The sequence below is a fragment of the Mizuhopecten yessoensis genome, unplaced genomic scaffold, assembly GCF_002113885.1.
Source record: "Mizuhopecten yessoensis strain PY_sf001 unplaced genomic scaffold, ASM211388v2 scaffold10849, whole genome shotgun sequence".
Lineage (NCBI taxonomy): Eukaryota > Metazoa > Mollusca > Bivalvia > Pectinida > Pectinidae > Mizuhopecten > Mizuhopecten yessoensis.
The window spans coordinates 116,845-144,819 of record NW_018408752.1 but is presented as its reverse complement, the minus strand read 5'-3'; the positions used below and the strand labels follow the sequence as shown (position 1 = coordinate 144,819).

Genomic DNA, 27,975 nt, shown 5'->3' with positions numbered 1-27,975 from the left:
CACCAGGATCGAAATCATTCTGCTTCGACATGTGCTTTTAGGTGTCAAAACAAACACTCATAGACCAGGTTCCGCGTGATAGGTCAGCCGCAACCCAAGTCTCGCGGCGTATCTTATTCCACTGCAGGAACTTCATGATCATGCGTGTTTTTGCGAGATCTGCGTGAGTTGCCAATCTCTGTATATTTTATTTTGGGTTCACATTATTTTTCACAGTACATCGCCCGTTGCGCGTCACTCAGATCAGTCATTTAATCAACTCAAAGTAGTCCCTTTTTGTCAGAAGAGTTCTGACACAAAAACCGATGTGGACTCAAACTTGGCATAAAAAGTGTTTTGGTTTTATTGGGTTTAGCGTATTATTAACAGCCAAGGTCATTTAAGGACGTGCTTCCAATGCTATGCATGTGTGTATGTCTGGTGGAGATAATATGTTGGTGTGTTTGCCTCCTTGCAATTGCACGGATTCGGTGCTTCCATTTGGGCGTATGTACGTTCACCACAAAAGTGTTGCCAAACGAGGCACAATGAAACAAAAAGTTTTAAGAAGCTGAGTGAAAAAACAAAAGTTCCCAAATGTTGCTATGGGCGCGTCAGATTTGTTTTTAGTATTTTTGGTATTATTCCCTAGTAGAGGGGGAAACAAGTGAATCACCTTCACCTACTCTGCATGTGATTCCCACATCACACATGCATACGGGGACAGCAGGTATATATATTTTTTCTCAATTCCCGACCTGCAAGGATGTCAAAATAGAGGATTACGGTAAATACAAGTGACATGGCACGTGATTGGAAAAAAATAGTGTAATTTGGACTATGAAGTTTGGTCTAAGGATCCCCGTCCCACTGACAAAAACTGTATCATCACTACTGACAAGGAAACTAACATCTTTGCTGGACTAAAATGTTATTTAAATTTCCGCGTCATGCATTTTGTTTTCACTGGAACGAGCTAAAAATATTGTTTTCTAATGTGACTCAAAATGTGACATTCAATTATTGATTTATGGGCTAAAGAATAAAGACGAAATAAGCAAAACATAATCAATACAATAGTATTCGAACCCTGGACTTGAAGTATCCGGGCCAAAATGTGCTACAGTTATACCCAAAGGAAAGTAAGGGGGATGTTACAGAGAAAGGGGACAGAACCCTTCAAACTTTTGTCCTTAGTTCCAAGGGAATCAAATATGTATAAAATTAACAACTAGTTATTAAGTTTCCTTTAATTCAACGTCAGAAATGGTCTGTTTTCCACTGACTTAAAGAATATCATTAAAGTAACGCGGGTATCACTAACTGTACCGTTATACAGGTATGTTATTAGTCCGATACAACCGGATCGTCCCCTCTTTGGAAATGAATAGGACATATACTCTCCTTTATTTCTTTTTAAATAGGAAATACTCGATTATTTTGGACTGGTATGAAGTGGTTGTGTTTCAAGACAATGAAAGGCCAGGATTGTGATAAAACTTAATATAATTAAGAAGTTCGCAGTGAAAATATGAACATTTCTTTATTGGTAGTCTTCGTTGAACGTTCCAGGCGATACTTCGTCGACACTGGCTATTGAAGGAGGTAAACTCCGAAAAACATGTACGCATACATTATAGTGTATTATAAATACGCGTATCTGGTTGTACAGAAAGTTACCAAGCAGAGAAACGGGCAGAAAAAGTTGAACATAGTTCGTAGCTGATATTCAGTATTGATAATGCATTACCATAGGTGTTTGAATAAAATACATATGTATGGAAGTAAATCGTGAACTCGACACTAACAGAATAACATTTTCTCTCTATGTATTTAACTTTTAAAGGGGAGTGCCAATTAAACACCTGTATCCATTATAGGGAATATTACGTCACAGCAGTCTGGAGTCAGAGAGAAAGTAAACAAGCTGTCGGTGGTGTTTTAACCGTTGTTAAACAAAAAGTTGTTAATTTTTGTGTATCAGCTGAACGTCGTAACAGGCAATCAAACTTAAATGTTATCAATGACCTAGGAGTAAGTGAGCTTACGTATGTGGTCTTCTCTACAAGGTTTCTGAACAAACACCACGGGATGTTGACGAACAGTCGACGCCACCGACTTATTTACTTTACCTTGACGAATTCATTAATGAATTACATAGTCAAACACAGTTTTAAAATAAATAACCAGTGCTGGTGCTGATACTATATCGCGTTTGGTTTGATTTCTGCCAGGGACCAGTTCCAAGATATCCGGACCTTACTCAACATCGATTCGAAGTCCAATATCTCGAAAATGTCACTTTCGGGTCATATGTTAAGATTAAAGTTGCATTTCAATGCTCGATCTGATAGTCTCCACGCGTTGCTGGGATTTAGATAAAGACTCTTTTATATAGCAAACCTACGACATATATCGGCGGTAGAGCGGTGATACAAGGCCCTGACAATAACACCTACTGATGAGGTCCGAACAGCACGTTACTCTGGACAGTCCGAGTTATCTCCTGTCTGTGATAGAGGATTAACCTGATCCGAAGATTCCAGGTTCCGAGTGATTGTTCCCTCTTTTAAAACGCAGGTAAGTAGATTTACATAATATGAAAAGGTCATACCTGTAACACAGAGTATAGGTACACGGTGATCGATTCGCAGTAAGTGTATGCACTCACCTGCCGTAATTTATGTTATGTTATATTACAGGGAAAATATGCATGTTATTTAGTATGCTACGTTTAGCATGTCTACCGAGACAAACAATCACTAGAAACTAAAGCGTTTAATATCATCAAGGCGCAAATTCCGTGCACATTTTTCAATCAATACATATTTTTATTTACGTGTCAAACACATATTATGCAATTACAAATGTTACAATAAAACAGTTCAACATCTATATAAAACGTGTCCAGCAATGCATGGATTACTAGACACGATTAAAAGTCATTATAGGTCTGCAATGTCCTTGTGCATTTGTGAAAATATCACTGCAGGATTTAAAACTCGGTAAAAAAATCTTTAGGATAAGCAACACATTAAGAGAACATTATGATAAGAACATTTCTCTCCTAATATCTACTGAATGAGCATAATTAGGTTGACAATGATAGCTGGCATGGAATAAATTATTAGTTTAATTGTATTAAACTACTTTGTATAGACATCGTATATACACTTATCACACAGAATACTCAAGACTTTGGGTCTGGGAATCTGTGTCACGCCCCTGTGGCAGGGTACATGGCAGATTTATTATCTTCTTTACTGTATGTTAATATTCCGTTTCCAAATAGTTCACTTAAATAACATTTACATAAAACATATTTGTGCGTCAGTACATTTTACATTCAGTTAATTTCCCTAAAATCTAAGAGGCGTCTTTTAACACCGTGTAAAGGAACGACAACTCTGCCAGCTTTATCAGCACACAACATCTTTGTCTTAAAAGTATCTGTTGGTGATACTATCGTATCGGTCGATCTTCGCTGTTTGAGCAACTCCTGCATTCGTTTTGATTTTGTTTAGCTGTGGTTTTTACTTCCTCGCAACAGTTATGCTCATTATAAAGGCGATGAGAAAGCGTAGGAATGAAACGACGGATAGTGGTCCCCAGGTATCAGCTCAGTTTTTGTGTCACAGAAAGAAACCCCGATTCTGCAGGGATCTCACATTACAATGTAGCCGGTTTAGCTAAAAGTGACATTTAGTGAGAATGCTCTTATTGGGGTGTCTCTATAACAAACATATCTTTCAATATGTTGTAGGTTTAATGAGTATATCAGTGTCACGAAAACGACGAACCAAGCAACAATAGCTCGTGTTTATTCAGGTGATACTCCCTTGTATACCCGCCTGATGGCGCTGTCATTATATGATAGCGCGTGAGACTAATTGGGAATCTTTATAAGTACGTGTTGAATGTAAACACTTAACAGATAAAAATAAACATATAAACAAAACTCTACCCTTGGCAGGTACCAATCTTATTTGTAACACAGTGGAATAGTTTATTTATTAACTATGGAGACAAACCTTATATTAAAGTCGGTCACACTTTTCCGTTTGTTTGATTCTCTGTAGAAGCCATTAATACCGAAATCTCATAGGTCAATTTGTCCGGTGAACAAACACTTAAACATATGCGGAATTCCAGATAATTTGTTCTTACATTTGTCACCAAAACTCCGAAGATACCCATAGAACTGATATCATGAAGGAAATAAAACAAGTTTTCCAAAGCAAAAAACATAAACCGAACACCCGATATTTCGAAAGGTCAATTATTTCCCTAGAACATGGCTACTGTACCTGTTGAAGTGGAACTGTACTTAGTCGATATCAGTTTCCATGTAGTATACATTAAGATCTCAGTACGCAAGTGTCTACATTAGTAACCCAGTATACAAGGTTCATTCCGTGGTCTTCTGTACATTAAGATCTCAGTAGGCAGGTGTCTACATTAGTAACCCAGTATACAAGGCTCATTCCGTGGTCTTCTGTACATTAAGATCTCGGTAGGCAAGTGTCTACATTAGTAACCCAGTATACATGGTTCACTCCGTCGTCTTCTGTACATTAAGATCTCAGTAGGCAAGTGTCTACATTAGTAAACCAGTATACAAGGTTCATTCCGTGGTCTTCTTTACATTAAGATCTCAGTAGGCAAGTGTCTACATTAGTAACCCAGTATACATGGTTCACTCCGTGGTCTTCTGTACATTAAGATCTCAGTAGGCAAGTGTCTACATTAGTAACCCAGTATACAAGGTTCATTCCGTGGTCTTCTTTACATTAAGATCTCAGTAGGCAAGTGTCTACATTAGTAACCCAGTATACACGGTACAATCTATGGTGCTTACGGAAATAATAAGGATAGTTCAGATAACCACATCGAAACTCCCGATACTCCGATGTCGTTTCTACTGCAAATTCTTTCAAAACAGTAGTCATCCAAATATCGGACAGTACATAACAGTTGATCACGAGCCATTTACTACTAGCCATGACATCGAATTACGTACGTCATGTTGATGCTGTGGGAATGTATAGCGTGATGGCGTGATGATGCGAATGCAGTCACAGCTAGACGTATTCAGACTTACTCAGCTTTGTTTAGTAGGCATCATCCCTGTTTAACAGTCTATTCCGTCTTTGCGTATTGCAGAGTTATCTTCTCTTGGGAGCACGGATTTATTGTTACGTCACTTGTTTGTGAGAGTAACGTAATCAATTTTTGAGAAAACGACGTAATTTTCTCACACAAATCAATGACGTAACAATCAATATCTGCGCCCAAGAGAAGATATCTCTGCAATACGCAAAGACGGAATACTCTAAAGATCTTCAGTAAACCAGTCTCATCTTCCAACCATTCACACACTTTATACAATATCAGGAAACCAACATACATAAATAAATTGCTAGAAGCAACTCTAAAAGAGTTTAACTTATCTTTCCATTCCTTTTATATAGCAGAATTGAATACAAATTGCGCCCGGATAAGGGAAATATAAACCGTTCCCGCGTTGAAAATAATAGTATTATGAAATATTATTCAGAATTATTAAATGAGAACTACTATGACAAAGAAGGTTCACACACCATTTCCTCTCCTTATAGTCAATGTTGACCTACCGGAATATTATTTTCTAGTGTGTATTATTTACAGTAATGGAGATATGCTACCCCTAGTTTATATATATAAATGGCGCTGCATCAATTGTTCTGTAAACGTTACGCTACAACATCAATGTACCGGATGTTTGAACACTCTGTGTTGTTATTACACGATGACGTGTTAAGAACAAGCTAGGTGTTGGTCAATCTGTATTGAAGACTGAGGAACAGCTGACGCTGTTGTACTCAGGTAAAATAATGCCAGGAGGTTCCTCGCTTTGGTATGGTCGTCATTTTGATAATATTATTTATTTTATTCCCTTTGAAATTCTTCCAGTTGTTTATATTTTGCCACATGTTAATTGATTTTGAGTTCGGATTACAATTTTGTTCACACTTTGGTATTTGATTTTTGTACCACAGGGCGAGTGTCTCTTGTGAAAAACATTCTTAACACTTTTCACAGTGGCTTTAAAATTATTGAAATGGATTACACTAATTTGATACTGGCTAGTCGGCATCTAGTGTAAATTTACACCCTAAGTACAAGGCCTTCAGAATACTTGACGGGACTTGAACAGTTCCCTCTCTAAAATATCTGCCATTAGCTTTAAATCTATTTTATTGAAAAACCATGGTATCTTCTGCTTAAACAAAAGGAGAATTACGACAACGAATTACTGGACAGTGAACCGTAGATAAAATCAATGTTTTTTTATCATTATTTTAACCATTCAATCATGTCTATGATTGTACGTATTAAAGAAAACATTATCATCCTACCAATAATCCTGTAATAAATTACCCCGTACCGTAGACAACACGAAGAACCTAACAAAACATGTCTTGATGTCCTGCTACATCACATGGATGCATTGACCGTATAGTTTCTGTGCAAAAAGGTCAAAAGCAGTCACGGAAATGTGATGTTTTTCAAAGGATACGTAATCATAGTTATACACATGGATATTACAACTGGATTGAGCTAAAACTGGTCTGGCGATTTTCAAAAACTAGCTTGGTTACTTCATACACTTATAGATGATATGGCACAAATTCGACTCTTTAAGCCTGTCCGTACTCGTAGTTACGACGCTCTGTTGACTCGGCTTTTGATGCAAGCAAAAAACCGCCAACGAGGGGATTTTTAAGCATTGAACTGTTTTTGTATGGCATTTATGATCTTTTTGAATGACACAGCTTTGCAAGCAAACACCATAATGCGCAAAAGTGTGTCATTCAATTAGATCACAAATGCCATACAAAAAAAACCCAGTTCAATGCTTATATTTACGTTTTCTTCGCCTTTCACGTTTTTTTAAACTTACAAATTGTGTCTAAAATGTAAAATTCCCGCCTTATCGACAATCTGAACAGCTTTGTTCGATTACTGGAACAATGTATTTTCGTGCGCTGATTGGCTTCGAATTGTGTCTCGTGGTGCATATCATTTTAAGTCACATCAGCGACATAGCTTACAAGTAGGTCATCTAGTGACAATGCCATGCAGAATTAAATATATGTCATTAACATCAGTAATGTCCTGCCACTAAAGTCTGTGAAGCTAAATACCACCGTGCTTAGAAGGCAAAAGCTAAATACCACCATGCTTAGAAGGCAAACGCTAAATACCACCATGCTTAGGAGGCAAAAGCTAAATACCACCGTGCTTAGGAGGCAAAAGCTAAATACTACCGTGCTTAGGAGGCAAAAGCTAAATACCACCTCCTAAAATACCACCGTGCTTAGGAGGCAAAAGCTAAATACCACCGTGCTTAGGAGGCAAAAGCTAAATACCACCTCCTAAAATACCACCGTGCTTAGGAGGCAAAAGCTAAATGCCACCGTGCTTAGGAGGCAAAAGCTAAATAATTTCCTATCTTTTTAACTGCAACCCAACGTTACAACAACTGAATTGAGACGACCTTAAAATAACTGTTCTTATCTATATCTCCATAAAACTCTGGTCCAGCTGGACATATAGCATCGTTGCAATCTTAATATCATTTATAATAAATATCTACGCCAGGTCTTCCTGAAGGGTCAATAGTATCGAGAGACTCTCGATACAGATTCATTCTGTAAAGGACTACGTCACGTGATGGGAAAACGAGAGCATCCCGAATTAGATTCACGTTTAGAGTGGATCGAATAATGTTTAAAAACAGTTTGATTTTCAAAATAGAAATCAAACTAAAGTCGGTATTCCTTGATGCTGATGTCCAAACCGCACATACTGATCTATACATGATAATAATATGGTCATCCGGGCAGACAGAATAGTTTAAGAATGATCCTTGTCTGCAAACATGGATCTATCTCGTTCTTAATTGGTACTTAAACTTCATAAGAACATTTACGAACCACGCTTCATCGCTGGCTCTACTATTTATTCAACCAAGCCATTATTTTTTCCAGTCATTCTTAGTACCGAGACATTAGAGAAATGGAACAAACAGAATGCGTAATTTTAAAGAACTGAAAAGGTCTGTTGAACAGTGTCGAGCACGATTTCCTCACTGATGTTCTTTCTATGAGACCGTTTGACTTGCCATTGCCACTCTATATACCCGTACTACCATAAATCATAGCAAACTGTAAAGAACCCCACTCGTTCTCTTATTATGAAAGCTTTCTTTTTCAAGAAAGGAAAACGTTGATACAGATATATGATTGTAAACTATTTTGAAGTTATACCTGGGATTATAAAGATTCACACGATGTAGATGTCGACAGCTGACGGACAAAACAACAACAGAAGGTGTCTAAAGGCGCAAGTTGATGAAGACTTGCGACAAGTGTAATGGTCACCGACACGATCTCATTGTAACCTATTATTACTTCCTGTTCAATACACGATGCTCCTTTTGTCTTTTGGTTTTGACACTAGCCGGTTTATCAGTTTGAGTACTTGACATTGCTTAGGATTGACCTATATTTGATAGCAAGTGTCCTCCATGAAGCAAAAGGCACTTATCCTTCCGAAACACTTGGTCCTGCTCTCCTTATACCTTTTGCAGTGTCGGATATACGACACGCGTCTGTTTGCAGACACTGGGTTATTGGCAATTATTGTTGAATTGGAAACAAATTAGTAAAACTTTGCTGCACTAAAGAATTCAGATATTGATATTTCTTTGTTCGCTTCACCTAGCTCATGAATGACCTTTATTCCATTAAGCATGTAAAGGTAGTAACTCAGGTGCACGAATTGCGTCCTATGAATTGTAATATTGGAAATATGAATGAGTTGTCTTTATCAGAGGGTGTAGTAGGTATGACGACTCCCGCTGTAGACAAGCCTGGCTATGGGTCGGCAGCACGCTGATTAATGACCCACCCGGTCTATACTGTCGTCGTTAATTACAAAAGCTAATTAGCTTAATTAGCTTTTAAGGTAAACATGGTTTATTTAATTTTCATAATTATGGAAGTTTAAACAAAGACAGTTATATTATTGGATTCCAAACGGTCACCGTCAGATAAAGCAGGTATTAACTACTTCTGATAGTTTGGGAGAAATTGTGATTTCAGTACAACAATGTATATGTGATTTAAGCTAATGATTTGGTGGTGGTGTGTGCAGGTAGATATCAACCTAACCCTTTATCCTCCCAGTTCTTATCATACCGTGTGTTCTATGTATATGGAACCTCTATTTAATTATTATGATTAATGTGAATCTGGTAATGAGATAATTATAGGTGTATGACCCTGCACGTCTGTATTATCGGAAATCGGATACAATATGTGTATCGACTGGGTAGGAAGATAGCCTTAATCAACAGTAAGCACGTCGGTCGTGGGCAATAGGGTAGATTGTGAATGACTTAAATGTTTGGACGATTATATTAACAATATTCCATTTTCATTCTTGAACATATGCAGTGTTCTTCATCACAAGTTGTTGCATCATTGGGCATACACTGAAACAAAGGTTAACAAAGAATGCTGAGAACTATTTTTTATAATTGTACAATAAAGCCATTGACCTTCTCCAACATGTAACCTCGCCTGTATTTCTTTATTATGTTACATGTCGTTGCCTAGACAACACGTAAACACGTGTCACTGGTACAATGTAACGGAAAGGGATCGATACAAGCTATTATCTCTGTATCACAGTTTCAAAATGCGCCCATTGAGTCTATATTGATGATGTAGTGAAGGAGTCATGCTTGAAACTTAGGATAAATGGATCCCGGAGTCGATATGGATATAAGTACATGGTCATAGAACTGCTAAAAGAAACGTCCGGCTGATTTAGACTCAATATATTCCATGATGTGTTGCCGAGCCTATGTCGGTACATGACATGAGATGATTCGTCAAATGCTGACATAACCTACACTGTTGTGACAAGAAGTATTAATTACTGGAAAGAAACCCCAGACATCGATAACAAGTCTCCATTTACTGAGAGCCAATATTAATTCCTTTGACAAATCTCCGAAGAACACTACATATCTTTGTCTATTTTGTAAACTGCACACATAACGCTTTGTTGGTTGATGTAGATAATCCTATTTAATACCCAATCTGTTGACACTTATTTGAGACGAGCAGTGACCAGTCCGATTTCACCCCACACTGACTTTGTATTATTTTTCAGTTCTTAGGTCCAGATAGCGGAGCGTAGTATCTTGTATAGGTATGTTCACTCTCTTCCTTTTTCATCTAACTTCAATCCCGTTTCCCGACTTTATAACTGGTATAATCCGACGTAAATCTTAGTTTGGTAATGAAAAGTCCCCGAATGTGTGTCTCGGTATATCAATGGCAGTATTTTAATTTCCGATCTCCGTGTTTTTGAACGCAATGTCAACAATATTATGTTAGATCTTTTCTATAGGGATATCAGACATAACTGCTTCGAGTTTCTATTTTAATACTGCTTCTTCTACCTTTTTCCTGAAAAATGATGAAATAGTATCATAATATTGATTTACCGATATTAATTGCTATTAATTAATATACCAGAAACGTCGAAGTGTATAAATCTTCGCCTAATGCTGATCCTCCAACGAACACGATATTTCTACCATTCTTCAAAACGTTCTTGTCGATGAAACCGATCTTTTTTTGCATTCATTTGTGCTCGACTGCACGTTTTTCTGTGTCCAAAAGTGACAACCCCTTTCCTAAAAAATGCAACATTTGCGCGAATTGTACGAAGTCCTTTAAATCGGTTATACAAGTCTTTAGCATAAGTTACCAATCATAACAGTGTAAAATAGTTCAAAAGTGTAAACAAACTCGTAAGTTTCCCCCTAATCCTCCACTCACCTTTTGACCAATTCGACCCTGTGCTATTTGTTCATTCTCTGCAGACTGATTCTTTGTGTCTGATTGTCAGTGTGGATCTGTACTCGAATCGGTTTGTAAATCATTTGGAAATAAATAAATACAAACTCTGAGTTTGTTTCCCCATCTCTCTAGAAATCATCCATAAGTTATAAATATGTTAGATTATTGAATGAAATACGGTTTTAATTATGCAAGAATTCTACATTTATTACGACCTCTTCCTTGTTAATCAAAACCGATTTCTACAATGTTAACCGCCATACTACTGATGATGTGTAGCCGAACCAAGCAGGGACCTGGGTGACTGTCCTGACTACACGATACATGTGGGTAACGTCTTATAGCGACGGAGATATGATGTCTGACAGTTATCAGGGAGGGACATATGAAGTTGTGTCCATAATTACTTAGTCAATATAACACTTACAAAGTAAGTTTATGGGTACGTCAAGTACCACTATATCATAAAATCACCGTTTTACAGGGACTTTGAAATGTAAAGTCCTGTTGGAATCAACCAGGTTCACAGGAAAGGGATACTAACTTTTTATTTTCTATTTACAGAAAGAATAATTATTTCTAACTAGCACGGCAGGTACTTCACGATAAAACGGCATCATTCCGACGAATTCCAGCAGAAGCTTGATTTTCTGAAGTTCGTTTTTAGCACATATTGCATATCATATAATTGTAAACCAAAAGCTGTCAATGTTATTGCGTTTGATAACGTTAGATTATGTATGTAACATTCCTCATTTGATATTTTGTTCAGTGGTTGAAATATACAGTTAACGTTGTAAACTGACATTAGTGGAACTACAGATGTAAAAGGAGTCTATTATAAGACGATCTAAGTTGACTATATTACTGCTATAACAGATTCTCTCAAATTATCACTACGAATTAAGTGTCATTGCAAGGTGTGATATCACGTAATCAGTTAATTATGCAACGTCATTACTCAATTTTATATATAGTATTGTATGTGTGGGTCAGTGTGTTAAGACTACTTTGCAGCCGTATATTGTATACCCAGCTATGGCGGTCTATTGAGGTGCCTAATACCCACCACAATACACCCGTACATTGTATACCCAGCTGTGACGGTGTATTGAGGTGCCTAATCCCCACCACAATACACCCGTACATTGTATACCCAGCTATGGCGGTCTATTAAGGTGCCTAATACCCACCACAATACACCCGTTCATTGTATTCCCAGCTGTGACGGTGTATTGAGGTGCCTAATACCCACCACAATACACCCGTACATTGTATTCCCAGCTGTGACGGTGTATTGAGGTGCCTAATCCCCCCCACAATACACCCGTACATTGTATACCCAGCTATGGCAGTCTATTGAGGTGCCTAATACCCACCACAATACCCCCGTACATTGTATTCCCAGCTGTGACGGTCTATTGAGGTGCCTAATCCCCACCACAATACGCCCGTACATTGTATACCCAGCTGTGGCGGTGTATTGAGGTGCCTAATCCCCACCACAATACCCCCGTACATTGTATACCCAGCTGTGACGGTGTATTGAGGTGCCTAATACCCACCACAGTACACCCGTACATTGTATTCCCAGCTGTGACGGTGTATTGAGGTACCTAATACCCACCACAATACACCCGTACATTGTATACCCAGCTGTGACGGTGTATTGAAGTGCCTCATACCCACCACAATACACCCGTACATTGTATACCCAGCTGTGGCGGTGTATTGAGGTGCCTAATACCCACCACAATACAACCGTACATTGTATACCCAGCTGTGGCGGTGTATTGAGGTGCCTAATACCCACCACAGTACACCCGTACATTGTATTCCCAGCTGTGACGGAGTATTGAGGTACCTAATACCCACCACAATACACCCGTACATTGTATACCAAGCTGTGACGGTGTATTGAAGTGCCTCATACCCACCACAATACCCCCGTAAATTGTATACCCAGCTGTGGCGGTGTATTGAGGTGCCTAATCCCCACCACAATCCCCCCGTACATTGTATACCCAGCTGTGGCGGTGTATTGAGGGGCCTAATACCCACCACAATACACCCGTTCATTGTATTCCCAGCTGTGGCGGTGTATTGAGGTGCCTAATACCGACCACAATACACCCGTTCATTGTATTCCCAGCTGTGGCGGTGTATTGAGGTGCCTAATACCCACCACAGTACACCCGTACATTGTATTCCCAGCTGTGACGGTGTATTGAGGTACCTAATACCCCCCACAATACACCCGTACATTGTATACCCAGCTGAGACGGTGTATTGAAGTGCCTCATACCCACCACAATACCCCCGTAAATTGTATACCCAGCTGTGGCGGTGTATTGAGGTGCCCAATACCCACCACAATACACCCGTTCATTGTATTCCCAGCTGTGGCGGTGTATTGAGGGGCCTAATACCCACCACAATACACCCGTCAGGTTGTATGATTAAGTGGTATCCCAACCTAGCCTTTGTAATTTAATTAGTGTCCAGGGCTGTGTTATTGAAGGGTCATTGTATGTAAATTTACAGCTCAGCCAAAAAGTATACTTCCATAGCGGGTAAGCTTTGGATAAATATTAAATCATACCCATTTCAAAACTAGAAAGAATTTAAGATATTTTATTAGACATACATCATGGATGAGAAATGCATCATCAATTGTGAAAAAATACCATCAGCAATAGTAAACGTTATAGGTCCATATTAACCTGGAACATGGTTAAGTTGACCATACTTTAGATGAAGTATACTAGGTGTTAACTGGACTTATTCAACATGCCTGGTTCGTAAGTCCCCTTTAGACAGATATTGCCGTATTAACGCTCCACTTTACATACCTATATAAATAGTACTATCTACACATAAGGCACACATGTGTCGGTGTGAGCAGTCTGTACATTAATAATGAAACAGACATCATACTTTGTGCTAAATATGCATTACGATGTGGAATTCGTTACATGAGAGTTACATCGATGAAGAAACAGATTATTCGACTCGTGCTTGGTTCAGAAGGTAACTTTTACACAATCAATCACTTGAGAAAAGATTTTTTTCTACGGTAACGATATGTATTAATACACTGATAAATATACTTAATAATTGTTTATTGGCAATTAAATATCTTCATTTGTGTACTAAGGTTTAGAATAATATAAATACTTAATATGAATTAAATTCATATCGGTGATATAAATAATACTGGTCAATAAACATCAATCTGGTTCCCCTTTGAAACGTCTAACCCAACCATTCCTTGTTTTTTTAAAGAAGTGGTAAGTGATATAAATGGTCTAGTGGTAATGTTCAGTTATATTAAAAGTTAACTGCATATTATGTGTGGTCAAGTTAAGTTGTAGTGGTCAGTGATGTTAAATTCTAATAGTAATGGTCTGTGATATTAAAGTGCAATAGTAATGGTCTGTGATATCAAATTGCAATAGTAATGGTCTGTGATATTAAAGTGCAATAGTAATAGTCTGTGATATTAAAGTGCAATAGTAATGGTCTGTGATATCAAAGTGCAATAGTAATGGTCTGTGATATCAAAGTGCAATAGTAATGGTCTGTGATATTAAATTCTAATAGTAATGGTCCGTGATATTAAATTCTAATAGTAATGGTCGGTGATATTAAATTTTAATAGTAATGGTCCGTGATATTAAATTTTAAAAGTAATGGTCCATGATATTAAATTTCAATAGTAATGATCTGTGATATTAAACTTTAATAGTAATGGTCAATGATATTAAATTCTAATTGTAATGGTCAGTGATATTACATTCTAATAGTAATGGTCAGTGATATTAAATTCTAATTGTAATGGTCAGTGATATTACATTCTAATAGTAATGGTCTGTGATATTAAATTCTAATAGTAATGGTCAGTGATATTAAATTCTAATTGTAGTGGTCAGTGATATTAAATTCTAAAAGTAATGGTCAGTGATGTTAAATTCTAATAGTAATGGTCAGTGATATTAAATTCTAATAGTAATGGTCTGTGATATTAAATTATAACAGTAATGGTCTGTGATATTAAATTCTAATAGTTATGGTTTGTGATATTAAATTCTAATAGTTATGGTCTGTGATATTAAATTATAATAGTAATGGTCTGTGATATTAAATTCTAATAGTAATGGTTTGTGATATTAAATTCTAATAGTTATGGTCTGTGATATTAAATTCTAATAGTAATGGTCAGTGATATTAAATTCTAATTGTAATGGTCCGTGATATTAAATTCTTATAGTAATGGTCAGTGATGTTAAATTCGTATAGTAATGGTCAGTGATATTAAGTTTCTAACAGTAGTGGTTAGTGATATTGAAAGTCTAGTAGGAATGGTTTCTGGTATAAAAGACTGCTAGTAGAGGACATGATAAAACCCTATTTGACACAGTCTGACCTGTAACCTCTAACAAATGAATTCATATTACTGGTTACATTTTCTTTAACTCGTTTCTGCATCATGTTTCCTTGCATCCACTGCAGGTGCGTGATCAAAGTGCTCCGATCAGTGAAATATACATACAACGGGTATTATTTTCGTGTAAACATGACTCCAGATACACGTTTAATTTATGCCGCTTTAGAAAGTTTGAAATCTGAAAATGATTTTCCGATTTATACTTGAAATAAAATCAGGGATTAAAGTTAAAATTGGTGCGACACAGCTTTGTAGTGATGTAAACGTGTTCCCTATGTAGTCAGTGCTCACTAACTGATGGGAGTTTAACTGAATACAGACCATAGCTAGAATGTACACTACTTAATCCACATGCAACCAATTGTAACATCTTCAGATGTTTCAATAACGTAAAGTACAATTTCTTGTCAATATACATATTTCAAAAAAGTCCATACTCATTTTGTAGTCTGAATGCATATTTTTTTATTTTTTCATTTCTGAAACATTTTTTTCTCATTTATTTTCAATTTAGGATTCTTACAGGTTTCATTGAAAACAACCATTAATAAGCAACACGTAGCCTTGTTGTTAATATCATTCCTACCTGTAAACACACCATTTATTCACCATCAGTAATCTGTATTTCACTTGAATATACTGTCATTTCTCAGACGTCATGCTGTGAAAAGCAGGTGTTGTCTATTTTCAATTAGTTTACCCAGTAGCGTTGTTCGTGAGGATTCCTCTCATCTGAGATGTTGAAATATCAAACGCTAGATCTTTACATAGTGCAAAACACACTACGTATAGAAAATGCATTATTTTGTATTTTTGTTTTTCCTCTCTCTAATAAAATGAGTTTGTAACATGCTAAAGTATAGTTAAGATCTAAATGACATTGTGTATTTATAGAACAACATAAACGAGTCGTTGTGAGATTATATTGATACCTTAACTTATAGCTGACCCTTAGATAGAAAGGCCGATCTACGTTTTGGGAAATAATGTATATATTATGTATATTTCAGTTTTGTCTGCTATTACAGACTAGTACGTCTACAGGTTTGCCGTGTAGGGCATTCTTCTAATACAACATCCATTGTCCCTCACGACAAACGCAGCCACAGCGAATTGTTAGCTGCACGGACAGTCTCAAGTGCAATTAAAATAAAAATAAAATCAATATTCTGTTATAAGGTTTATCATTTCAACAAGAAGAAAATTGTTAAAATCAAATTTGATGTTAACCATACTGTTTTTGTTAATATAATGTGAAGCTGACAGAACTCGGTTACCGAACTGTCCCGCTCTACATCAAATTTATAGACGTCTATAAAACTCAATACAATTTTGTTTATCGATCTAATAAAGAATACATGTGTATTAAACTAATAAGAAGGGGACATAAGGCTTTTCTTGTTTAACATGTTCAAGTGTCACCTGGAAATACAGGGTCCATGCATAGTTATCTTCAATCCATACGTCACCATACTTTTAAATCCTTAACTTCAAACTGTAAAAATCTAGTTTTGCGAATTATAGTCAGTCGGTACTTACTGTGAAACGGTTTTGAAATCGTCATAAATCTATTGGCTACGACACAAGAGGAAATATCTATATAACTAAATAATAAAATTATGATTAAACTATGCAAAGCTGAAAATACTTTAAAAATCCTCCGTCAAACGTTTACTACAAGAATGATAGTACCTAATAAATAGATCCACCTGTTGTGAACTCTGTCATGACCCTCGTATTAACCATATGGGGCAGTCTGCTTTAAAGAACTCACTTTAAATAACAAGATTTCTTTTATCTTTGAGAAAGTGAAAATAAATCAGAGTTTAAGAGCACTGCTTGGTATCCCGTACAGCAGGACGATTCCTCGAGTGTAGCATTTAGAATTTGAACAGTTTCTGTATTGCATAGTATTTTCTTATTATTGTGTATACGTTTTTCAGTTTTGTCTAAGTACATGTATTGATTCTCCGGAACATAAAAAGTATTCTTTACCGGCTCGAAGGCTCGTAAGTTGTTTTTGATCATTGACAGAAAAAAGGATTTGGAAAAGCTCTTTAAATTACACATATATACAAGTATCTACATGATGTTTATGGAAAATATTGATGATCATTTAAAGAAAAAGAAAACGGATTCCAGTAGTGTTACAAACAAAAATGCGTGCGCATTACATGCACTAGTACACTAAGGTCAGGTGGCAGTAACAAGGCAGTAACAATGCCATGAGGTGTTGTCGGCTTCCATCCTCTCGTTCTGAGTGTACGGTTCCACGGAGTGAAACATTTATTGTGTATTATACCTTACGGTAATATGTGGATGCTCAGTCTGTCCTGGGATATGTCACCCAAGAACCTGGATAGACAGGCAGAGCTGAGGAAGCTGATCTACTGGACCGTCACACCGTAAATTAATAGTTGGATATATACCATACCTGTACACAGGTAAAACGCCACAAATTAAAACAGCGCCGTAACGGAACGGTAGTAAACAATATGCATCTGTACAACATACACCTGCCAGCTACCTCTGTGTCCCGTGAGAAAGGTACGTCTTACCTGTTCGTACACCTGTGATTTAGGGTTCTAGCTGATCGTAAACATAGCTTCCCTTTGATAATTAATATTATTCCAGCATCAACGATGCCGAGGATGCTGGAGCGTGTTCCTCTAACTTCGTGGGAACTGTTAGTTTCCACTAATTAGAGGTTAGAAAAATCAATTTTATCAGTAACATAATATTGATCTATCTATACATATATCATACCGTAGATTTGAACAATAGCACTTCGTTAATTCTATGTTAACAACAAAAACAACTGAATGTCGTCCTTTCATGTACGTCTCTGTATAGTTTGACACAATTATTGCTATATTTGTTATGTAGTCTGGCTATAATTGACAAAGTGCTATATTTTGTGTGTATTTTGTATATAATTGACACAAATCTTTATTAGGCGTGTTTTTTATTTAAATATCTAAAAGTGACATATCCATGATTTGGGAAATAAATCATTAAGCTATTGAGATATCACTTGAATTATAAAAACTTATCTTATGAACAAAACAGATATATAATTCTTATGATAGGAAATATCTCTATTATATTTCAACATATCTTTAATGATATAATGCGTATGTGTCAACAATGCTATATTTGGTATGTATCCTCTGTAGTAGTATCACAATGATGTATTTTGTACAATTTTCTGTCTAGTAGATACACAATGCTATATTTGGTATGTATCCTCTCTAGTTGTATCACAATGCTAGATACAAAATGCTATATTTGGTATGTATGCTGTCTATAATTGATACACAATGCTATATTTAGTATGCTTTTATATATTCTGTCCATGATTCACACAATGTGATATACCTGAAATAATCATCACGGATTAATATTTGATGAGAACAGAAAGTCCTTTCCGATAAATCAACACTATCTGTCATTGATACGCTGGTAATTCTACATCCGATACTCAGTACTTTTACACCTGACCAGTGGCCAGTCCAGTAATTAGGTGCAGGTAATTTTCTGAAAAGTGGAGACTTCGACAAAATATAATCCATACAATATTCACCTATTTAATTGTTCTGAGCGGTAGTCGGGTGGCACAGTGGATAGCGCACTTGCCCATAACCAAGGCGGCCGGGGTTCGATTTCCCGATCGGAGGTGAAAGGTATTGGGCCACCTGCCCGAGCACATGTGTTTTCTCCAGGTACTCCGGTTTCCTCCCTCATTAAGACAACACTCCCCGCTATCATCCGGGCCAACAATATTGGTTAATACAAAGTTAGAATATCTTGTTTTATAATTGTTGTATATCAAATACAGTTTATAAATATTGTTATGTTTCCTGTTGAGAGCAAAACATTATGCCTAAACCACAGGAGACAGACCTCCATCGAACTCTCAGCCGAAGGAAATACTGGTTTTAGTATAATATCCATAACTTAACAAGTGGTCATTTAATTGATGACAGATGAGAGCACACCTGGCGGCGAAATGTAGTAAAAGTGACACTATCGAAGAGAGGACACATTTCACTTTTAACTACAGTATCCAATCAGCAGCTGAAAATATATCACGTGGTGTACTGAACTCACCCAACACTATAGTTGCTGATACGTTTTTGACTCCCTGGTATCTGGAACCTCGTGTTGTCTTCCCTTTTGTTTTGGTGTTTGGCATTTTTACAATTATTTTGAAAGCTATACCATGTCACCAAACAACATCAGATTAGTTTAAGTGACATCAGTTTTACTTGAGCATTGATATTGATTTTACAAATTACGAGTACTGAGCGCATGGAGCAAAATTGAAAGTAAAACCACGGAATTAGAATGTTATCTAAGTCCGTGGTAAAACGAAGAATGCTGAGCATATCGTGATTTCTATGTATATAGCTGTAGTAGTAGTTTTACTGTTGTGTAGCCACGTGGTTCCCCCTGTGCTCTTTTGTACTGTTCCCCAGCACTGTTGACTTTGTACGTGTCGGGAGGTGAATGGGTCGTGTGAAGGCTGTCGGTCTATTATTACTATATTGACACAGAGGACACACACCTATTGTTTTATAACAGAGTAAACATTCCACACCGTATGTATACTGTTAAGTGACGTGTATCCGCACTTTTGTATGACAGTCCGCTCTCGTGTTCTCACAGTGAGAAATATCCGCTATACTTTACCAACTACATTGTATAGTACAAGCGCCACCCAGAGGGGGGAAACTGCAGTTGGCAAACGCTACTGTGTCCAGGAGTGGTGTGTGTGGAGGGGCGAAAACATTGAATACATGTATTTCAAGTAGTTACAAACTGACTCGCGTCGTTATGATGCTGTCATCACAGCAGTAGTCTCCCTTTCTATATTCAATATTTGCTTTTCGTTTCAATAGTAAACTTACATTATGTGTTTATTAACGTTGAATAATTTATCGCCAAAGTGTTAGATTCTCTAACCAAACACTTGTTTGAATAGCAAGTATATCCATGCATATTTAAATGATAAATTATACACAGAAAGATCAGTTACATTTTCTGAAAGGATTTGAACAAATATTAGGATATTTTCATTGCCATTGAAGCATTAATGCTACCAATTAGGGACAAACATCCAATATTTGTTGTAGACGAATTGCCGGTACGTCATGTTATATTTAGAAATGTAATTCAGCGAGTAACCTCGTCGTTATAGATCTGATACCACACTGGACGGACATCACGGACGTTAAGTTTGATCAGAGATATATATTTAACTTAGAGGTCTTCTTAACAATAATGTATTAATTAGACTTAAATATTATATATATATATCAGACTTATACAGAGCACGATATATCACAACCATACACAACTCGGTATAAAGCAATATTAATAGTACGCAGCACGATATACAAAAATGCATGCATAGCACGATATATCACAATTCATATACAACGCGGTATATATCAATACATGCATAGCACGATATATCACAATTCATAAACAACGCGGTATATATCAATACATGCATAGCACGATATATCACAATTCATATACAACACGGTATATATCAATACATACACAGCACGATATATCACAATTCATATACAACACATTTTGTCATACTGCAAAGAAAAATGTCGCACGGTGATTGGTCGAATTGCCAAGGTACCTGAAGCTATGTTAGTATCCTTGCCAGGGTACATAAGAGCACGCACGCCTGTTGTAAGGGAGATAACTCGAAGATTCGAATCGAACACACCGGAGAACGTTCGTCTGCTAATGTCAACAATCAACAATATGGCGAAACGTTTTTCAAAAATCAATCGTTACGAGTTAATAAGGAACTGAGTTGTTGTTTAATGTTGTTTCAAAACCATATTGTTAACTTATTACAATTCAAAAATTTATTAAATTGTTGAAATAATACCAAAAAAAAATCTGTTTTCCCGTCTACTACCTCCCTACACAGTATCTGTTTTCAATGGTTTTGCAATTATGACCAACTCGTTATACAGGTCTTTGGCAGGGTACATGGTCTCATGTTCGCTGTCAGGACCTTATGTACCCTTCGCCTTCAGCTCAGGGTACATAAGGTCCTGACAGCGAACATGAGACCATGTACCTTGCCAAAGACCTGTATAACTAATAATATATCAATACATGCTTTGCACGATATATCACAATTCATATACAACGCGGTATATATCAATACATGCATAGCACGATATATCACAATTCATATACAACGCGGTATATATCAATACATGCATAGCACGATATATCACAATTCATATACAACGCGGTATATATCAATACATGCATAGCACGATATATCACAATTCATATACAACGCGGTATATATCAATACATGCATAGCACGATATATCACAATTCATATACAACGCGGTATATATCAATACATGCATAGCACGATATATCACAATTCATATACAACGCGGTATATATCAATACATGCATAGCACGATATATCACAATTCATATACAACGCGGTATATATCAATACATGCATAGCACGATATATCACAATTCATATACAACGCGGTATATATCAATACATGCATAGCACGATATATCACAATTCATATACAACGCGGTATATATCAATACATGCATAGCACGATATATCACAATTCATATACAACGCGGTATATATCAATACATGCATAGCACGATATATCACAATTCATATACAACGCGGTATATATCAATACATGCATAGCACGATATATCACAATTCATATACAACGCGGTATATATCAATACATGCATAGCACGATATATCACAATTCATATACAACGCGGTATATATCAATACATGCATAGCACGATATATCACAATTCATATACAACAAGGTATATATCAATACATGCATAGAACGATATGTCACAATTCATATACAACGCGGTATATATCAATACATGCATAGCACGATATATCACAATTCATATACAACAAGGTATATATCAATACATGCATAGAACGATATATCACAATTCATATACAACACGTTTTATATCAATACATGCATAACTCGATTTATCACAATTTATATACAACACGGTATATATCAATACATGCATAACACAATATATCACAATTCATATACAACACGGTATATATCAATACATACTTTGCACGATATATCACAATTCATATACAACACGGTATATATCAATACATACTTTGCACGATATATCTCAATTCATATACAACACGGTATATATCAATACATGCATAGCACGATATATCACAATTCATATACAACACGGTATATATCTATACATGCACAGCACGATATATCACAATTCATATACAACACGGTTTATATCAATACATGCACACCACGATATATCACAATTCATATACAACACGGTATATATCAATACATGCACAGCACGATATATCACAATTCATACACAACACGGTATATATCAATACATGCACAGCATGTTTTGATATATTACGCAGCAATGTACATGTACATGTATATCGCAGTGAATCGAAATCACGACATACCGAAACATCAACATCGCACGTACATCACAGTAGATGTACATGCACCGCATGGTATATCACAACAATGCAGAGCACAATAAAACAAACCATGATAAATGGACAGCACGGTAGAGAGGATGTTTAGTTGGTTTCCCGTTGAGTATAGTTTATTTCACGAGTATGGCAGAATACCGATATATTTCACGAGTACGAAGCACGATTAGAAATATCGGTATATCCAGCCATACCAGTGACATATATGTGATATTCAACCGGAAAATCATGTTTTTTTAAATCTTTTATCTTTAAATACTACCTACAACAACGAAACATGTTATTGTATGCGCAAAACAGTTGGAGATGTAATCAGTTATCACAGTCCTACCGTTTTTTGCTTTTAGCTAGTAAGACTTAGTTACAAATGATATCATTGTGTAGTTAGATACATATCTTAGTGTACGTAGCTAAGATGTACCAAAAAAACAACTTATTCTACTGCGTCTGCTGCAAAAAATATGCGGCTTTAAATGAAGTGAATAGAAAGTGCCGTTCTGATTGGTCAATACCAACAGTGATACATTCACACCGCGACAAATTTAATTTTCGATTTTGTAGAGATCATTTTAACCAAGTTGATAGAATTCGATATTTCACTGGCAAAACTTTAATAAATCACAATACATACACAGCACGATATATCACAATAAAGACACAACACGATGTATTAAGTGATGTCATGTATTCCTTTTCAGAGGCTAGGGATTTTCATTAATTGTGAGAAGGATATGTTCTACATGAATGCTATTTGAATGTCCATCGTACGGTACAGGGTTTTCATAGGTTACAATCCATAGAGCACTAGATGATCTAAAGGGGTTTTATTAACCTCAGGAAACCCCTAGCTAGGGAGTTTCCTTAACGAGCCACGAATTAACCTTTAAACCCACTTCTACATATGTTAGAGTTTTAAAATTGAAGAAATAATGCTATGGTATTTTATTTACAGACATGACTGCCTGGTCGTTATGGCAGAAAATGCCCCCAAGATACCAGCTGACGACACGCAGTCCACAGGATTCAGAGGAACAGGAAGTTTACATAGACGACCGACCACGCACGCCAAGAACGCCAAGGCCTATGACGTCACCAAGGTCTCAGGGCGACACTAATGCACGACCGTCTCCGAGGGCATATCTTGCTGGAAGTCCACGCCAAGGGGAAACTCGAACCAACAATCCTCCAAACACGCGAAGACCGTTATTTCCAGGTCGAAAATCAGGCTATATTGACCATATAAAAACTCAAAACAGAGTAAATTCGGCGAAAATAAAATTTGCTGCGAATCCGTCCACAACCACGCGTCCGACTCGACAAAGGGCTAAAACAGCTCCACTCGACAGCCCGAGAGGTTCTGAGCTATATTATAGTTCCAGACCAGGATCGATATCTCGCCAACAAAGTCGAGACACTTCCGGGAGTTTGAAGCAAGAGAGTACACCAGGAGAAATCTCATCAAAGATAGATTTGACTGCAGAATTGATTGGCCTAGATGATGATCGTTCCTCATCTGGGGCCTCGGGATTTTCCCATAAAGAAATCCAGCCTAGAAAGTTTGTAGTACGGGAAACAGGCGAAGGGACTATATATATAGACAACGGTAAAGTAGTGTTCTTCCGGAAATCACGTCAGAACAGAACTGACTTGATGAAAGTCAATGGTGCCGCTTCAACAGAGAAGGGAGGTTTTCTTGCCAGTATTCGGCGCGAATATCTTAACAAGCCGCGCTATCTAGTAAATACAGCGAAAACTCACGGTCGAAAATCGTCAAGCCAGGATCGACTGATTCAACGCGAAAGGGTTAACTATAACAAAAAAGTTGGACATATTTTAGATTACTATTCTAGCGATGATGAGGACCAAATTTCCATGGATGACCTGTCGAGGTACACTAAGAGTCCGCGGTCTTGGAGAAATACTTCAGACACCAGAGACCTGTCACCACGCGTGAGGAAAATCTATTTAGACGAGAACCCGCGTCATGATCGCCGACATGCGTCACCACATCATGACGTCATGGATGATCCAAGCTCATATCTTACACTGACAAGTCAGTCAAAACTGCACGACCGGAAGTTTTACCTGCGCACGCCTGGTATCCAGATGCTCGTACCAGGTGCGCAAGGAATCACAGCGGCCAACTATGACAAGAATTGTGAATGTGGGATGTGCCGAATAGAGATGCAAATATCTCTGCTTGCACAATTAGGAATAGAATTTCCTGCTCCTGAACAATTAGCTAATGAGCATTTTCTTAAACACCAGGCAGTTAAACAAGCCGAACAAGACACACAAACTGATAATAAAACTTCACAGACGGAAATACAAAACCATAAAGAGGTGAAAACAAACAAACCCACCGAAACAGAAATATCAACTCGTCCGGAACAAGTATTGAAAATCACATTACCGGAAATGACGTCAGAAAGAGAAACAACTGATTTATCAACACGAGGGTCTGCAGGAGAAACTTTCCGAAGTGTTCCCGGGGACTGATGATCGATTTGTGTGTCCATAGAATACCACGTTACATTGCATTTAGTAGGATTAAGGGGCTCGGGAAAGGAAATCGCTAAGTCATATCCTTATTATATCGCAGGAACAAAACGCCTAGTGGCTGTCTCCGAACTACATGGGTTATTAGTTATGTCGTAGCATTCTCGAACTTCTTAAAAGACATTTTCATCTATAATGGAATTTTATATTCACCGAATGAGAAGTCCTCAATTTTTGTATCAGATGCTTAATAATGTTCAAATCATTAAACAAGATAGAAGTATGAAAAATGTCAGGAGAAATATACTGCATTTGGCAGAGAGCACTGTGACGTAGCAGCTGAAATGACGTCATAAAGTGAATATTGACCTGCTGTTTAAAAAATAGTAAGACCGAGACAATATCACAAAACACCGACCTCCACGTGATTATGATCCAGCCAATGAGGATGTATGAAAAAGTGAGCGTCGCCTAACAATTTATTTTATGTATTCAGCTCCAGAACAGACTTTACTTGTTGTTAGACGGATAATTCATTTATATAAATGTCAGTGCTTCTCTTTTCGTCACACACTTGGGTGTGTATGTCTTAGTTACAGGATCAGCGTAGTCACGTATCATTTTGATTAATCAACAGTCATTTATTCACATAACATAATATTCGAATTTATTTCTTGTCATACCTTTTTTTCCAACTTGCTCGAGACGTACAAAGTGTACCTACAGTGAACATGTACATGATTTCCCATAGTGAACGATTTGTTGATGAGAACAACGGGAGAGAATATCAAGTTACAGGGAAACTAAGGCGGGATGACGTCACGTCGGTAATCGTGTCCTCGAGGGATAATGCTGCTTTCTGTAGTGTCCTGGTCTAGTATTTTAGTTCAAATATCATTATCATCTTAAATATGAATTCAGCGACTTTATTTTATCAGGATGACGAATTTTAAGTGAAATGTCGCCATTGCTAAAGTCCTCCCATTAAGAATCACTGTCACACTGCAAGCACACACTAGGGAATTAGGGTCACTTTAGACAAAGTCTCAGTTGACCTTTTGTGATCGCCTTTTGTCCGCCGTCGTGCATCGTGAGTTCGTAAACATTCACATTGTTGACTTCTTCTCCAAAACCACTGAACAGATTTCAATAAAATTTTGTATGAAAGTTCAAAGGACGAATTCGAACCAAACTATTATTGTGAAATATATGGATCTGACCTCAGGGGACTGAGTAGGGAAATACTACTTTAGGGTTTATTTAATGCGGAAAGTAATAAAAACTTTATTTGAATAATATCATATGATCGCAGTTTAATGGTTTGAAAATTAAAAGCGATATTGACCCCCCTTTTGCCAGAGGAGCGGGACCCAAAAGGGAAAATTGGCTAACATTTCATAAATCTTCTTCTTCAGACCAAATATGCAGGAAGCATGGATAAAATGCCCTAAGATGTCTTCAAAAATTGGCAAAGTGAACTACCTATGTTGGTCAGGGCGACTGTATAGTGACGGAGGTCTAAGGTTCGAATTCTGCCCTGGCCCCATTAGAGTTCCGCAAGGTATCGTTTCTTTACAGAAATTATTTATTAAAGCCATGTCATTCAGGTATAATGTTTCCAATTCTTAGTCACAGCTTTGGCATTGGTACGAGGTCCTTTGTAAATATTTGGTGCACCTAGGCAGGTCTTAATCTGGTTTAATCATATCTTTTATTGAGAATTTCGTGTCGAAAAACGTAAAAGCGCTAGTATTTTGAGAGAATAAAGAAAGAGAATAACATTTTCTTGTTCATGTTAATAATTCTTGAAACATACATGTATGAAGCGGTATAAAGGGAAATAACTCTTGCGTTCTTTGGATTGGATCGACGTGTCGACACCAGGAAAGGACAATGAGTATCACGTTATCGGTTATAACAGTTTTATTCCAAAATAAAACTAAGAGACAGTTTTATTGAAAAACCTTATTTTTTATTATATCTTTTTAAAAAATATTTGCGTGATTAGTCAATTTCCATTTCGAACCCCCTGACAAATAAGTTCAAGAGGTCCTATCTGAAAATGCACCATTACTAATCAATGCAATTCACAATCAATTCATAGTTAATATACATAGTGATAAACAAGATGTACAAATACGTGAAACATTTCCTTTGTGATATAATAGCCTTGGTGATGCATGGTTATATGTTGGACTGCTGTGTCCTCCCTCCTGTGTTAGGTACGTAATGACTCACGGAAGACTCGTTTATATATCCGGTATTGTATGGGTGTGATTGTTTGTGCAGTCGGACGCCTGGGCTCGTTCTCTCAACACGTACGTTTGCACGTGCAGTGCTCACGTGATGCAGTTGCAGATGGGTTTTAAGCGCGTACTTCACATTGTATGGCCGAAGGAACCAGCAGTGATACTTGGATCTGCTTCAGTTAGAGTAAATCAGGGCAGATTATACGTTACTACAATATACATGGGAATATATATATACGCGTTAAAAGGGGATATCCCAATAATCTGTAAACAAAAACAAGAGCTCGCTACATACTCGGCTTAACGTCCACAAACATT

At 37.1% G+C, this 27,975-nt stretch overlaps 1 protein-coding gene across 3 annotated transcripts; it reads left to right on the top strand.

Annotated features, from left to right (window-relative positions):
* Window positions 1–1,901: 1,901 nt before the first annotated feature.
* Window positions 1,902–27,189, top strand: LOC110463006. Of its 3 annotated transcripts, none has more exons than XM_021517319.1 (2): window positions 1,902–2,559; window positions 23,862–27,189. In XM_021517319.1, the coding sequence occupies exon 2, from the start codon at window positions 23,864–23,866 to the stop codon at window positions 25,406–25,408; it is 1,545 nt and encodes a 514-aa protein (XP_021372994.1). In that variant the 5' UTR covers window positions 1,902–2,559; window positions 23,862–23,863; the 3' UTR covers window positions 25,409–27,189. The 3 variants fall into 3 exon arrangements, with proteins under 3 accessions (XP_021372994.1, XP_021372992.1, XP_021372993.1); XM_021517317.1 differs by lacking the exon at window positions 1,902–2,559 and adding an exon at window positions 13,802–13,931; XM_021517318.1 differs by lacking the exon at window positions 1,902–2,559 and adding an exon at window positions 17,587–17,895.
* The last annotated feature ends 786 nt before the right edge of the window (window positions 27,190–27,975 follow it).

Bases quoted from the DNA above. Each gene is read 5' to 3' on its own strand.
- LOC110463006 (XM_021517317.1), top strand. From the start codon at position 13,877: ATGAGAGTTACATCGATGAAGAAACAGATTATTCGACTCGTGCTTGGT. The intron at 13,932-23,861 runs GTAACTTTTACA...TTTTATTTACAG, and splicing joins ACTCGTGCTTGGTTCAGAAG to ACATGACTGCCTGGTCGTTA.